The following is a 12,304-nucleotide window of genomic DNA, read 5'->3' on the forward strand; positions in this document are numbered from 1 at the left end:
TTGTATCCGTAGGTGCAAGGTCAATCATGTCGACGGGCTTCCTACAGGTAAACTCTCATTGGCTCATGGCCGCGATCGCGGGCTGCCTGCCATTGTCAAACTGGAAGCAACCGGGGGCAGTTCTTTTCCCCATCTAACTTAGTATCCGTACATACAAGGATGTCGCTGGCGGCGTGACGCAGAGTCGCAGGCTGACAACCGTGTCCTCAACTGTTCATCCAGACCCAGGACTAATGATGCACTGGCTGGGCTGGATCGCAATAGGCGGCATCGTTTGATTCGAACGATTGCTTCTTTTTTTTTCCCGTCTCATTTTCTCTTCTTTTGCAAGAAGGCCATGCCCCTATAGCCGTTGTTCCAGGGGGCATATCAAGCTTGCGAGGTTGAAACTGCTCAGCCTCAATCGACAACTGACACCGTGTACACGCGGCTCCTACCCTTCCAGGCAGTGCCTTTTCAACCTGGGCACCCCTCACGTCGTCATCACCTGTTGTTGCTCCCGCCTTTTATTACCAAGCTTGAGGGTCTCGCCACGACATCTGGCCGTGGCAGCCTGAGAATTCGGCAACTTGACAGCCTAATACTTCCTCTCACAATGCGTGGCCTCGCGTCGGTCTCCGCGGCGGCCGTGTTACTGTCTGTGTCAGCCATGGGCCAGACCCATCACGAGCCAAGTGAGTCGTTACCTAACTTGAATGAGTCCATTGCGGAGCGCTGACCCAGTCGAAGCATTCGACAAATCCATTGCCTTGATCACCCTCAACACCCAGGTGGCGCCCGCAGTGGTGCACCCCCTTGTGCGTCTCCCCATCGCTGAAAGACTCGCGTACAATTAGGTACTCACACTCGATTCCACAATGTAGACTCTGCGCCTCGATGTGCGGGATTCGGATCATTCGTGTGACCCAGACAAAATCGCCATCTACGGCGAGCCCCTCCCGTTACAGTCCGCCGGTCGTGGCCAAGGTCCTCTCCAGTTAAGCGATGGCACCGTTGTCTCGGCCCAATGGGCTTTCCTGTGCCATTCTACCAATTCCCGAAATGCCGCCCCCGGACTCATCCTGGATTTCAAAATCACCGCTCGAAACGGCGAGCCCCTACTCCACGAGACCGGCTTCATTGCCCACCTCCGGCAGAAGGACTGGGTCGAACTCATCTCCTTCAGCAGCCATGATGCTGCTAACGATGTGGAAGTCGTGTATTTCAAGACAGACGAGAGCAGGCTCTTCTCTGACGACTTTCACGTCGTCTCAGATGGAGTCTCAAAGGAGATTGAGGACATTTATTGGTTTTGGCAACAATCAACCCTGGGATCCGAGAAGACGGTTCCTAATCCCGACCAGCCAGCCGACGAGTCACCTGTCGCCTCTGTGACCGAAGATGTGGAGGAGACGGCGGATCATCTGGACGACGGGATAATGGCCAAAAAGTTCCAATGGCAACGTATTGGCGAGATCAGCCAAGATGTCACACCCGAGGACCACGACCAGAATCCGGAAGAGGCCACTTCGGAAACATCAAGTCTGCCTCAAGAAGACGAATCAGCCCAAGAGAGTCAAGGGGATCAGGACTTGCATTTCAAGCTTCTCCCCAACCCTTCCAGGAACAGAAAGATGAAGCCGCTCACATCAACCATCAAACCCCCGTCACCCCCTCTATCCGTTACCTCGACTCCCACGCCGACAGCGCGGCACCTACCCTCACTTGTAAGTCCCTACGATTGACAAATACGTAGGCTTGACCTCCTGCTTACCATCCCGCAGTCTCCACCCGACCAAGACCTAGTCATGACACTCACCATTGCGGCCGCGGCCTTCTCACTCTTCTCCATCATAGGCATCATTGCCGGCACCCGCCGCCTAGCCCCCCACATCCAACGCCGCCCCCGCCAGCGTGAGACCCGCGAGGAGCGTCTCGCCCGTGTCGCCGAGCGCAGGAGGGCAGTCGCGAACTTCTTCCGCTGTATCTTCTGCGGCCTCTTTGGCCACGACGAGAAAATGGACGGACGGGCCCCCCAGGGCAGGGATCTCAGGGGCAGTGTCGCAGGTGGGAGACGAGGGCAGGAGTCGGATGATACGACTATGGAGCAGGAGCTTGCAGGGTTGAGGAACGCGGCCGACATGGTGAGCAACCTGATCGCGGCGGAGGAGGGGCGGAACAACCAGGTTCTCCAGCAGCACTGGCAGCAGCAACAACAACAGCAACTCCAAGAGGAGCGCCGGCCAGAGCCACCAACGGTCCCGGACCCTATCCGCGCGGCGTACCCGGGCTATCACCCTGGAGAATCGCAGCCTCCGTCATACGAGAATGACACTGTCGATGCGAGCATGGTGGCAGACGGGTTCCGGTACACCCCTGGGGGGGTAGAGCATCCTCCCAGCAGCAATAACTCCGCGGAGAGTGGTGGCTGGGTCCAGGGGACCAGCAACAGTGACAGGCTGGGCTACGGAAATAAGGACTAATCTGTATGAGGCGACAGAGAAGAGTTTGGCGTTTTGGGTTTTTCATTCTAGGAACCATGCGGAAAAGGTAACGCATCTGGATATCCCTAATAGCGAACTCTCCCGAGTTCATCATGTTAGCGTTGTATAAAAAAATCACCATAAAAAAAACATCAAAATGGATGGCATATAATACATCAGCCACATGAGGCCGTGCCACCGCATATTCTAACCAGGCAATATCTACGCCGAATGCTCACTCATCTTGACCCAAATATAAATTCTCGAAAGTTCCCCCCTATTCTCCGCACGCCTTCCTCTAGGTCCCAGCCCTTCATCTCACATACCAGCCGGTACATCTCCTCCAGCGCCGCATCCATGTCCTCGCCCGCGGTGTGCAGGTCGCTCTCCACCAGGATCCGGTCATCCGGCACCTGGGCCACGACATCGGCCAGCTTCTTCCGCCCGCCCTCGGTGCCTAGGTTTACAGCTGGGGAGAAGGAGAAGAATATGGCCGCGGGCGTCGAGCGGTTCAGCCACTGGTGGAGGACCTCAACGCTACCAGTAAAAGAATGGAGGCATATCCGTGGAGGAAACGGCTTGCCTCCCACAGCAGATGTGGGGTCCTCCTCGGGCTCAGACTCGGACTCAGCGCCGGGTGCTGCCAAACGCTGCTGCCGCCGTGAGACAACCTCACGCTCGTGGCCCTTCCAGCACGCCGCGACGGTGTTGTACAGGATCCCGTGGGCCTGGACCCCGTGGATGCTGACGGGCCTGCCCATCTCCCCGGCGAGGCGTAGCTGCGCTGTCAGGATGGCCTGCTGGTGCTGAGGGCGGACGCGGTGGGGGCTGAGCATCCTACCCTCTCGGCCGCCGGGAGTGAGGGCGCCGTCACGGGAGGCGGCGTCGGCAGAGTCCCACTGGCGAGGGAGGCGGAAGGCCTTGTCGAGGCCAATCTCGCCGACGAGTGCGTTGGGGTAGGAGGAGAGGAGGGAGCGGGTGGATGAGAGGAGAGAGGAGAGAGGGGTGGGTGTCGGGAGGGAGGAGAGGAACGCCTGGTCGTCGGGGCCAGGGGAGGGGGCGAGAACGGCAGCATAATGTGCGCTCTTAGCCTGGGACTCGCCATGGTCGTCCCGAGTTTGGTAGGTTGGGTTGGGGGATGAGTCGTCGTAGAGCTGGTGGGAGAACCAGGGATGCCATCCAAACGAGGGGATAACAGCGCAGGACGGATCCTCGGCTGGGAAGCTGGGGTCACGGACGGGCAGGCGGTTAGCGACGTCGGAGACAAGATGCTGGTCCTGGGAGCGGGTGGCCATGATGGCCAGGGCACGGGATCGCATGGCGGGAATGGAGGCTATGGATGCCATGGTGTCAGTGGGATGGCAGTGGGCGTCAAAGGCGCCCAGGTGCCAGGGGAATGGCTCCGATTGACTTTGCCCATCGCTGTGGCTCCTTTGGGATGGCCGGTCTGGTTGATGGCCCTGGCACATTGTATTCGTCCCAGCCTTGGTGAGCTATTAAGCTGGATACAAGGTGCCTATAGCTCGATAGAGTGAGAGCTTCAAGAGTCGGTGGTGGCCAATGATGTCAGTGAGACGGAGGCGGAGCTTGTGTGGAGAAGCCCCGAAGTCCGGGAAGGTACGGATACCGCTCGTTGCACCTACCAGGGAGGCCAACTTCTCGAGTCTTGACTGCCTGAGTTGACAATTAGAACCCCATATATAATCGGGAAGGCACAAGGGGAATCCTTCCCGGGTTGAAGTGGCTTGGGGACATATGAAGTACCTTATGGAATGGCCAGTTCCGCCACCCCGAGGTGCTGTTGCTCTTCTCCCTTGAACCAGGCAAGGTACTCTCACTCACTCGCCCATCATGATGAACCGGCCAAAAACCTCCCCAAGGACAACTTCCGGCATCGTCGCGTTGCTATAGCGTTATCTCCGACCCGGAGGTGCAAGAATGAAGTAGGCACTACTTGATTCCTGTATTCGACCAATATTTGCCCCGTTCCGGAACTTTTCCAGCGTCGAGACAGTACCGTGAGTGTCTCCGAAGGCTGATGGATGGAGGGATGGTTCTCCGACTTCCGTCACCCACACCAACCTGAAGCAAGCCACCCTCCTGCAACATCCTCCCACCCTCCATGATTATCACACTTCGTGGTACGTAGCATGTGCCTCTCAGTCGCATCTCCTGATAAAGGGATCTAGGCTTCCCCACCCTGCCTCACATCGCTCCTCAGATATCCTCACACCTAACCCAGTCCATCACTCGTTCCCATCACCCGTTCCCATCACGCCATCCATCATCCACCGTTGGAGCCGGCGGAGCATCGTAGCTAGAGACGCCATCATGGGCATTTCTTGATCGACTGCCGCCACAGGAAACCAGAGAATTGAGAAGCAATGGCCGTTTTCAACCCCGTCCACGCCCTCATCATCCCCTCCCTCTGCGTCGTCACCGTGCCGCTCGCCATCCTCGCCGGCATCACCACCACCCTCGCCTTCTGCGTCCTCATCATCCGTGTCCTACTCATCTACCTCGACATCGCTCTCTCCATTGTTCCGCAGTCCCTGTCCGGCCTCACCTCGCGCATCCTCCTCAAACCCGTCGAGACCCCTCCCATCCCTGCTCCCAAGCTCGCGTCGCCCTCGCCCCTGCGGCGGCAGTACCCGAGCAACCACCACCGCCGCCGCCGCAGCTCCGCTAGCGTCCTCTCAGGCTCCACCTCGTCCATCAGCGAGCGCGGCCTGGGCCTCATCCCCAGCGTCGGGCCCGACCGCGACTTTGAGGGCATCGGGGGCTGGAGAGTCGGCGGCACCGAGGACGACGAGCTGTGGACCTCGGTGAGCCCGCGTCTAGACATACCGACCCGGCACCATCATCACCACCACCGCACGCCGTCCGGCCCCACCACGCCGGGTGACGGCGGATATCTCATGATGAAGGGCCGCACGCGCAGCCCCGCCGACCGGGGAGCCCATGTCAGGACGTCTACGTCGCCCAACAGCTCCAGGGCGAGGACCCCGACCGGGCCCAAGGTCGCGTTTACGGGCATGGGCATCAGTCAGGCTGATGGGTACTTTGCGTTGAGCAGGAACACGTCTCCCAAAGCAACCAAGAGGCACTAGGGATTCGGTTCGGCTCCGTGCTTTGCTGGAGCTCTAATGAAGTCATGTGTTATGAGACCTTGCTTTTTATGTATATGTAAACGATGAAATCACGAAATTAGCGATAGCGGGGAAAAAACAGTTGTCGCATTTGTAGAATTCATTCGTTGAGCTCTCCGCTCGTATATACTGTGCCAGCCAAGTCGTTCATGCGTCTCATGGTATCATGTCCAACTCCCGAAACGCCATCAAGTGTCGAGCCACCTAAGTAAGCCAAGTAAAGTTCCCAAATTTCTCCAAGTTCCCATCCCCCGCTGCTTGGCGCTCACAGCGTCGACCAGAAGTAGTTGGCGTAAAAGTACCGCGAGAACTTCTTGTCCATGTTGACCACATGCACGTCGCCCTTGCGATCATTCCTCACCACCGCCCGGCTCCACTCCCCGTCGCGCTCATCCCGCTCAATGTCGATCCCCAGGCTGCGGTACACCTTGAGCCGCAGCAGCACCTCGTCGTCCACGGCATCCCGCCGGCGCGCCGCCTCGTCGCCCTCGACGCCCTGCAGCTCCAGCTCCTGCAGCCGGGCGTTCAGGTCCGCCGCCTGCTGCGCCAGGCGCTCGGCCTCGACCTCGGCATCGGTGGCAGCCTTTGCGGTGCGGAACTTCTGTGTGTCGAGGCGTGCGATCCTCGAGGCGTGGTCGGCGGCCGAGTGCGACGCGACGAGGTCGTCGTGCTGCGAGGAGAGGGTGTTGAGCTGCCGCGATAGCTTCCGCAGCGCGCTCTCGGATTCGCGGATGCGCAGGTCGCGGGCCTGCTGGAGTGTTGAGAGGGATTCGGTGACGCGTGTAACGGCCTGCTTGTCCGGGCCGATGTTGAAGTTGTTGATGGTATGATGGATGAGCTGCGAGCGCCGACACGTTAGAGAAAGGTGTGAGAGGATTGGGAGGCGGGACAAAGCTTACCGTGGCGGGCTCCTCTGAAAGCAACATTTTGGACTGTATGCAATGCGTGTTTTCGGTATTTCATGTATGACCAAAGCAGAAGCAATTGTCTGTCGGGTGCAGAAGCAAGTGCAGCGAATCGTCAGTTGGGAGAGTTGGTGTGGGAGAGTTTGACAGACCAAAACAGACCCACGTCGACCGGGAGATGCATGAGTTGGGTGGGTCCCCATCGGCTTTTGACGTGGGCAGCCAGAAAGGGGACCTGCAAAGCCACAAGTCTACACAAAAGGACTTGAATATTATTCACACGATTTCCACAGAAAATAGTCCTGATTTTATTGTTACAAGAAATATTTAGCAAAGAACATCTAAGATATTCCATACCTAGCATCTCCAACGTTTGCTGCGGGCACCAGCCATCCGTTTGCCGAGGTTTCGCCGCTTGGGTACCGCGTCATTCCACGCCACAACTCCTGCCTCAACGGCGTCACAGCAGGTGCATCAGCCACATGACGACCCGGCCCGCTCAACTTCCACCTCCGATTCCCACAATCAACCTCCAAACGACCTCCCACATACTCTACCCAAAGCGACCCTTGTGTTTCCTCCCTCGTTTTTATTTCTAGGTTACTCTCTCCTACGCACATCGCCCTTAGCCCGTCAACACCGCCCAAGATGGTCACAGAACTACCATGTGAGCTCCCCGCCCTCTACAACCGAGGACAGCCACCAGCTAACCCAGCTCTCTCAGACGCCCTCGACGCGGAGACGTACGTTTGCCAACAACTCCTCAGCATGGCACATCCCTAATACTTGTACAGTCCGCTTAACCCCTCCGAGCTTGACGTCCTCCGCGCCCAGTACGAAAAGGAAGGCGACATGGTTGGCGTCCAGACCAAATTCAACTACGCCTGGGTACCTATCCTCCCTCCCCTCGCTTCTAGACATACATTTGCTAATACGCACCCCTCCTGGTAAACAGGGCCTCGTCAAGTCTAGCAACCGCCACGAGCAACAACTCGGCGTCCGCCTCCTCTCCGAGATCTTCCGCCTGTCCCCCGAGCGCCGCCGCGAGTGCCTCTACTACCTCGCCCTCGGCAACTACAAGCTCGGCAGCTACGCCGACGCCCGACGCTACAACGACCTCCTCCTCGACCGCGAGCCCTCCAACCTCCAGGCCGCTAACCTGCGCCAGCTCATTGACGACAAGGTCGCCAAGGAGGGACTCATGGGGGTCGCCATCCTCAGTGGCATTGGCATCGCCGCCGGCGTCGTCGGCGCCTTCCTCATGAAGAATGCCCGGAGGAGGTGATCGTCTACCTTTCTTTTTGCCCAGGGAGCATCTTTCTTTCCTTCTAAGTGTTAGGCGGCGTAAACACGAGCTAGAAGGTGTACATAATCAGGGTGTCGTAGCTGGTCGCCGGACCCGCAAGAGGCGTGGTACAAACGAAACGAAGAGCATAAGGTGCTTGGTTTTTAGGGTGCTGTGTATTATTATACGGGGACAAGGTGCTTGGTAATGGATACTCTTGTCAGCTCTGCAGCATATATTTCGCCCCGTCAACGAATCGCGAGATCGGCCGGTTACCGGCTGAGAGACTGCCTAGAGTAGGGACCATGGAAATATAGAGACGCATGTCAACCTTCACAGACTAGGAGTTACGTAGCCAAATACGGTAAACAACAATGAAATCAAGCTAGCTAAGAAATACGCAAACGAGCCTAGACATCTGGGTGTCGAGACGCACAACCTGTCCCAACTACGCAGCTAAAATACAAGTTTTGATGTTCACAGTCCACCATCGCCAAACGATCCGCCTGCCTCTGTCTGCTCCGTCTCCGTAGCACATTCCGCAGAATAACGAGGTAAAGGTGTCGTCAGCCAATGCTTCTCCATGTTGTTAGATTAAGAGGGAAAAAAAGGAAACCATGTATATGAGAGAGTGTGTGTGTTCAACACGTCTTTGTAGGCGACGAAACCTCGTGCCAGGTTGACCTTCAATGAACCCCTTGTCGCCAGAAGCCCTAGCCGTTTGCTCTCCGAAGAAGCCCCTGGTGCAAACTGCAGTGAGGGCCAAAAGTGCTCGAATGTTCCAAGAATAGTGAAGCAAGTACCCTCCCCACGCGAGCACCCCCCTACAGGCATGCTGCATGCCCGACCCTTGCGAGTATCATTTTTCCCCAAGACACCGTTGTGCTTGCCATCCTTTGCGAGGCAAGACCGTCCCTCCGCCATGTGATTAGGAGAGACTTGCGATTAAAGAGGAAGAGGCGATGAAAAGAGGCAAAAGAAAAAAACAAGAATTGAAAGGAAGGAAGAGCGTCCAGCTGGTATTGTATAGGCATCATGGGTACTCAGACATTGATCGTGGAAAGGGAAGAATGCGGAACAAGGCAGGCTGAGATGGAACCGGTGACGCCTTATCGGAGGGAGAACCCCTTGCGCTTGCCCTCCTTCTCCAGCGGCCGTCCTTGCTCGATGCGCTGCTTCTTGTCCTCGAGCTCCATGCGCTGGCGCTCGAGCGTCTCCTTCATCTCCCGGTGACGAGCATAGAGCTCCTCTTCGGACTGCTTGAGCTTGCTCTCCTTCTCGGCCACCTTCTGCTGGAAGACCATCTTCATCTCGGCCTCCATCTTGGCAAGCTTTTGCTCGTGCAGAGCGCGCTCCTCCTCCTGCTTGACGGCAGGGTTGACCTCCTTGAAGACGCTGGGGTCTTGCGATACGCCCATGGCGATCAGCTTGTCGGTACGGTAGTTCTCGTACAGGAGGTTATTGGTGTGCTCCTTAAGCTCCTCCATGTGGGTGCGGATGAGCATCTGGCGGAGCTTGACGAAGTCGCAGTGCTCCTCGTTGTCGACCTCGATGATACCCCAAGGGTACTCACGGCCACGGACCTTGCGGCCGTCGGGAGTCTGGAGCTCATTCGTAGCTCCAACAACGGCGAAGGGAACCTTGGACATGATCTCGTTATTCTCCGCAATCGTCTCCTCGTCGTCAAGCTCATAGCGCGGGCCTTCGAAGATCTGGATGCCGTGATACTTAATATCGGACAGGATCTAGCTCACTCATTAGTATTCAGCATTACCCCTGATTACTTCACAGTACTCACCCTAGACTTGAAGCTTGTGATCTCCTCATCGGTAAGAGTATCCGACTTGGCAATGACAGGGATCAGGTTGACCTTGGTGTGAAGGCGGCGCATGACCTCAATGTCCAGAGGCTTGAGGGAGTGCCCGGTGGGCTGGATGAAGAAGACACAGGCGTGGATGCGGTTGTCAACAATGTTCATGCGGTTAACCTTGTTCTCGGCGTCGAGGTAGGCATCGAAGCGCTGCTCAATGTTGTCGACAATAGGACGCCACGACTCGTCGTTGTTGACAAAGTCACCGAATCCGGGAGTGTCAACAACGGTCAGGCGAAGGCGCACACCAGCCTCCTCAATGTCTGCGCTGATGGACTGAATGGTAACGGTCTTGGGAATGATGTCGAGGCTGGGGCCCTTGCGCTCCTTGGGGGGGTACAGAGAGGTGTTGAAGAGGGTGTTGACCAGAGTAGACTTGCCAAGGCCAGATTCACCGACAACCATAACGTTGAAGTTGAATCCCTTGCGCACACTCTTCCGGTGCCACTGGTTGGGCAGGTTGGCGAAACCAACGTAGCCAGTCAGCTTCCTGCGAACAATATTCTGCTCCGCAGCTGCAAGAGAGGTCTGAGGGGGGGCGAGGCCGCTGATGTCGGTCACGGGGACGCCCTGAACAGACTCCATGATGTCGTCTCCCCTAGTAGGCGAGGTGGGTGCCACAGCGGGCGGGGCGTCGGAAGCTATGCAAAAACCTAGTTAGCATAAATCATCGCCACAATTAAGAACAAACAATGCGTAGGTAGATGAGGCCAGAGGCAGAGGAAGGCCCGGACAATTTTTCTCCCAGCTGTCTTTTCTGTGGTTGTCATAGCCCGTCCCGTACTAAGTCTCCGTAGCTTGACGCGTCTCCGGTTGTATCGTTTCCTCGAGTTGTGCCGGAGTCTCTTCTGGCGCAGGATGATCCTCTTCATAGAATATTGGCTCGACGGGTTGCATATCCAGAGACCGCTTTACGTCGGGTATTCTCCGATAGCGACGAACTGTCGATAGGGACTCATAGCTTGGTGGGGAGCCCACTGTATTCTCCGGACTCGCGGCCAAGCTACTCCAGCGTCGGTCAGGCATGATATGGTACCCGGAAGCGGCCGATTCAGCGGGAGTAGCTCTCTTGTCGCAGTGAACACTGCGTGCGCGAGCCCTAACATGATTGACGAGGTTGTTCATGGCCGAGTCCAATAGGTGACGGGTTCGGGGGACCCGTAGAACCCCTCTGCGAGGAGAAATGCTTTGGGAGACCAAAAAGCGCAGACCCAAGAAAGAGTAGATGCCGTTGAACGAATGTCGCCGTATCGTGAGACTGGTAGTGGGGGAGGAGAAAAGGGAGGATATCGTGCTCGCAATCTTGGGTTGGGTGGTCCTCGGGCTCGTGGTTTGATCGTTCTTGCCTTTGCCTCTGCCTGTGTCTCCTATGTGACACCATCCACGTGGCTGAGATAATACAAGAAAGAGTTATCTTACCCATATCGATGTGAAAAGAGCGGTCGGCCGGTCTGAAAGACGAAAAGTCGTAGGAAGGTGCGAGATCTTCAAGGTTGAGGTGGTCAGCCACGTTGCTTGGGAGCTTGTCAGGAGAGGTAGGTGCGATGGTGTCGGGAGAGCTGCGACCCAACGGGACAGCTCAGGGGGCTGGCAAGCGGTCAAGAACAACCAAGGCCCAAGCGCGCAGTGGTTGGAAGCAGGAACCACCGGTCAAAAAAAGATGTGCTCTATTCGTACAGGGTACACAATGCATAGAGGGAATTGGGGAAGGCATGTCATCGAACAGCGCCAGGAGACATACCAAGGGAGGGTCGGGACGCGTGTTAATGGCGTCTCCCGCAGATAATCGCAGAAAGCAGAATCGGCCAGGAATAAAGGGTCGACGACGACGATGAGCCGAAGGCTGGCGCGCAGAGTGCCGACGAAGAGGAAGTAGCAACGATGGGCAGGATGAAGGACGACGAGAAGAGAAAGTGAAAAGTGAGGCCAGGTGTGAAGGTCCAAAAGTTAGGGGCAGGAAAGGTCAGGCAAGGGTTGGGCCGGGCGAGACAGAGGCAGGGGAAGGGGAAATTTTGCCGGTAGGCCAGGAGAAGAAATTCTGAGGTGCTTGGGTGCTGGGTGGCAGCTTCGGGGTGCAAGCTCGAGGGGTACAACGGGCTGGCACACTACCAGAGGTCCGCTACAGGTGTCTCATCAGGTAACCTCCCAGTGAGCTGGTGTGCTGGCGGCCAAGCTAGGCCCCAAATCCCCAAGCAGAGCAAAAGGGGCTCGTGGCACGTTAGTCCCATTTAGGATTAGAGCTCAGGGGCCCATCGCTCTGGGGAGAATTAAGTTATTAACGGCAGAGCAGCGACGTCCCCAGCAATTGATTGGCCGCAGGCGCCTTGATCGCAATCAGAGACCCCGACAATTGTACAGCAGTGACAGCACTCAATCACTATGTGTCAACAAAGGAGTCAGTGGTCACAATCACTGGGAGATGAGCATGTTCGTGGACTGTTAGCTCGCCCTTCGTCCCGCCTAGAGACTGAGACCTGAACAACTCTGAAACCTACTCGTACAGTATCCGCAGTCTATGAAATACAGCACTTATTCGTACCCTCTCGACTCTATGCAGCTCCAGTAAACTCCCATCCCTAATACGAGAGAGGCATCGGTAGCTGCATCGACGACTGCTACTGATGAGACAGGCA

General features: G+C 56.9%; 6 protein-coding genes across 6 annotated transcripts; 3 read left to right on the top strand and 3 right to left on the bottom strand.

Moving 5' to 3' along the window:
• Positions 1-595: 595 nt before the first annotated feature.
• On the top strand, positions 596-2,462 carry ACO1O0_004501 (uncharacterized protein; the record flags this gene model as incomplete). Its single annotated transcript, XM_083193940.1, has 4 exons — positions 596-674; positions 724-797; positions 864-1,706; positions 1,764-2,462. 4 exons carry the CDS (start codon positions 596-598, stop codon positions 2,460-2,462), a joined length of 1,695 nt encoding a protein of 564 aa, XP_083050888.1.
• A 239-nt stretch (positions 2,463-2,701) lies between these two features.
• On the bottom strand, positions 2,702-3,808 carry scn1_2 (TatD family; the record flags this gene model as incomplete). Its single annotated transcript, XM_083193941.1, has 1 exon — positions 2,702-3,808. One exon carries the CDS (start codon positions 3,806-3,808, stop codon positions 2,702-2,704), a length of 1,107 nt encoding a protein of 368 aa, XP_083050889.1.
• A 1,038-nt stretch (positions 3,809-4,846) lies between these two features.
• ACO1O0_004503 (uncharacterized protein) lies at positions 4,847-5,572 on the top strand (the record flags this gene model as incomplete). The annotated part of the gene is made up of 1 exon (XM_083193942.1): positions 4,847-5,572. The coding sequence occupies one exon, from the start codon at positions 4,847-4,849 to the stop codon at positions 5,570-5,572; it is 726 nt and encodes a 241-aa protein (XP_083050890.1).
• Positions 5,573-5,876: 304 nt separating this feature from the next.
• Positions 5,877-6,537, bottom strand: spc24 (kinetochore-associated Ndc80 complex subunit SPC24; the record flags this gene model as incomplete). The annotated part of the gene is made up of 2 exons (XM_083193943.1): positions 5,877-6,449; positions 6,511-6,537. The coding sequence occupies 2 exons, from the start codon at positions 6,535-6,537 to the stop codon at positions 5,877-5,879; spliced, it is 600 nt and encodes a 199-aa protein (XP_083050891.1).
• Positions 6,538-7,164: 627 nt separating this feature from the next.
• FIS1 (mitochondria fission 1 protein) lies at positions 7,165-7,801 on the top strand (the record flags this gene model as incomplete). Its single annotated transcript, XM_083193944.1, has 4 exons — positions 7,165-7,183; positions 7,241-7,259; positions 7,311-7,404; positions 7,472-7,801. 4 exons carry the CDS (start codon positions 7,165-7,167, stop codon positions 7,799-7,801), a joined length of 462 nt encoding a protein of 153 aa, XP_083050892.1.
• A 1,109-nt stretch (positions 7,802-8,910) lies between these two features.
• CDC3 (Septin-domain-containing protein) lies at positions 8,911-10,256 on the bottom strand (the record flags this gene model as incomplete). Its single annotated transcript, XM_083193945.1, has 2 exons — positions 8,911-9,546; positions 9,600-10,256. The coding sequence occupies 2 exons, from the start codon at positions 10,254-10,256 to the stop codon at positions 8,911-8,913; spliced, it is 1,293 nt and encodes a 430-aa protein (XP_083050893.1).
• Positions 10,257-12,304: the final 2,048 nt, after the last annotated feature.

Source organism: Amphichorda felina (assembly GCF_050947745.1).
Source record: "Amphichorda felina strain 45539 chromosome Unknown scaffold_4, whole genome shotgun sequence".
NCBI classification, from domain to species: Eukaryota; Fungi; Ascomycota; class Sordariomycetes; order Hypocreales; family Bionectriaceae; genus Amphichorda; species Amphichorda felina.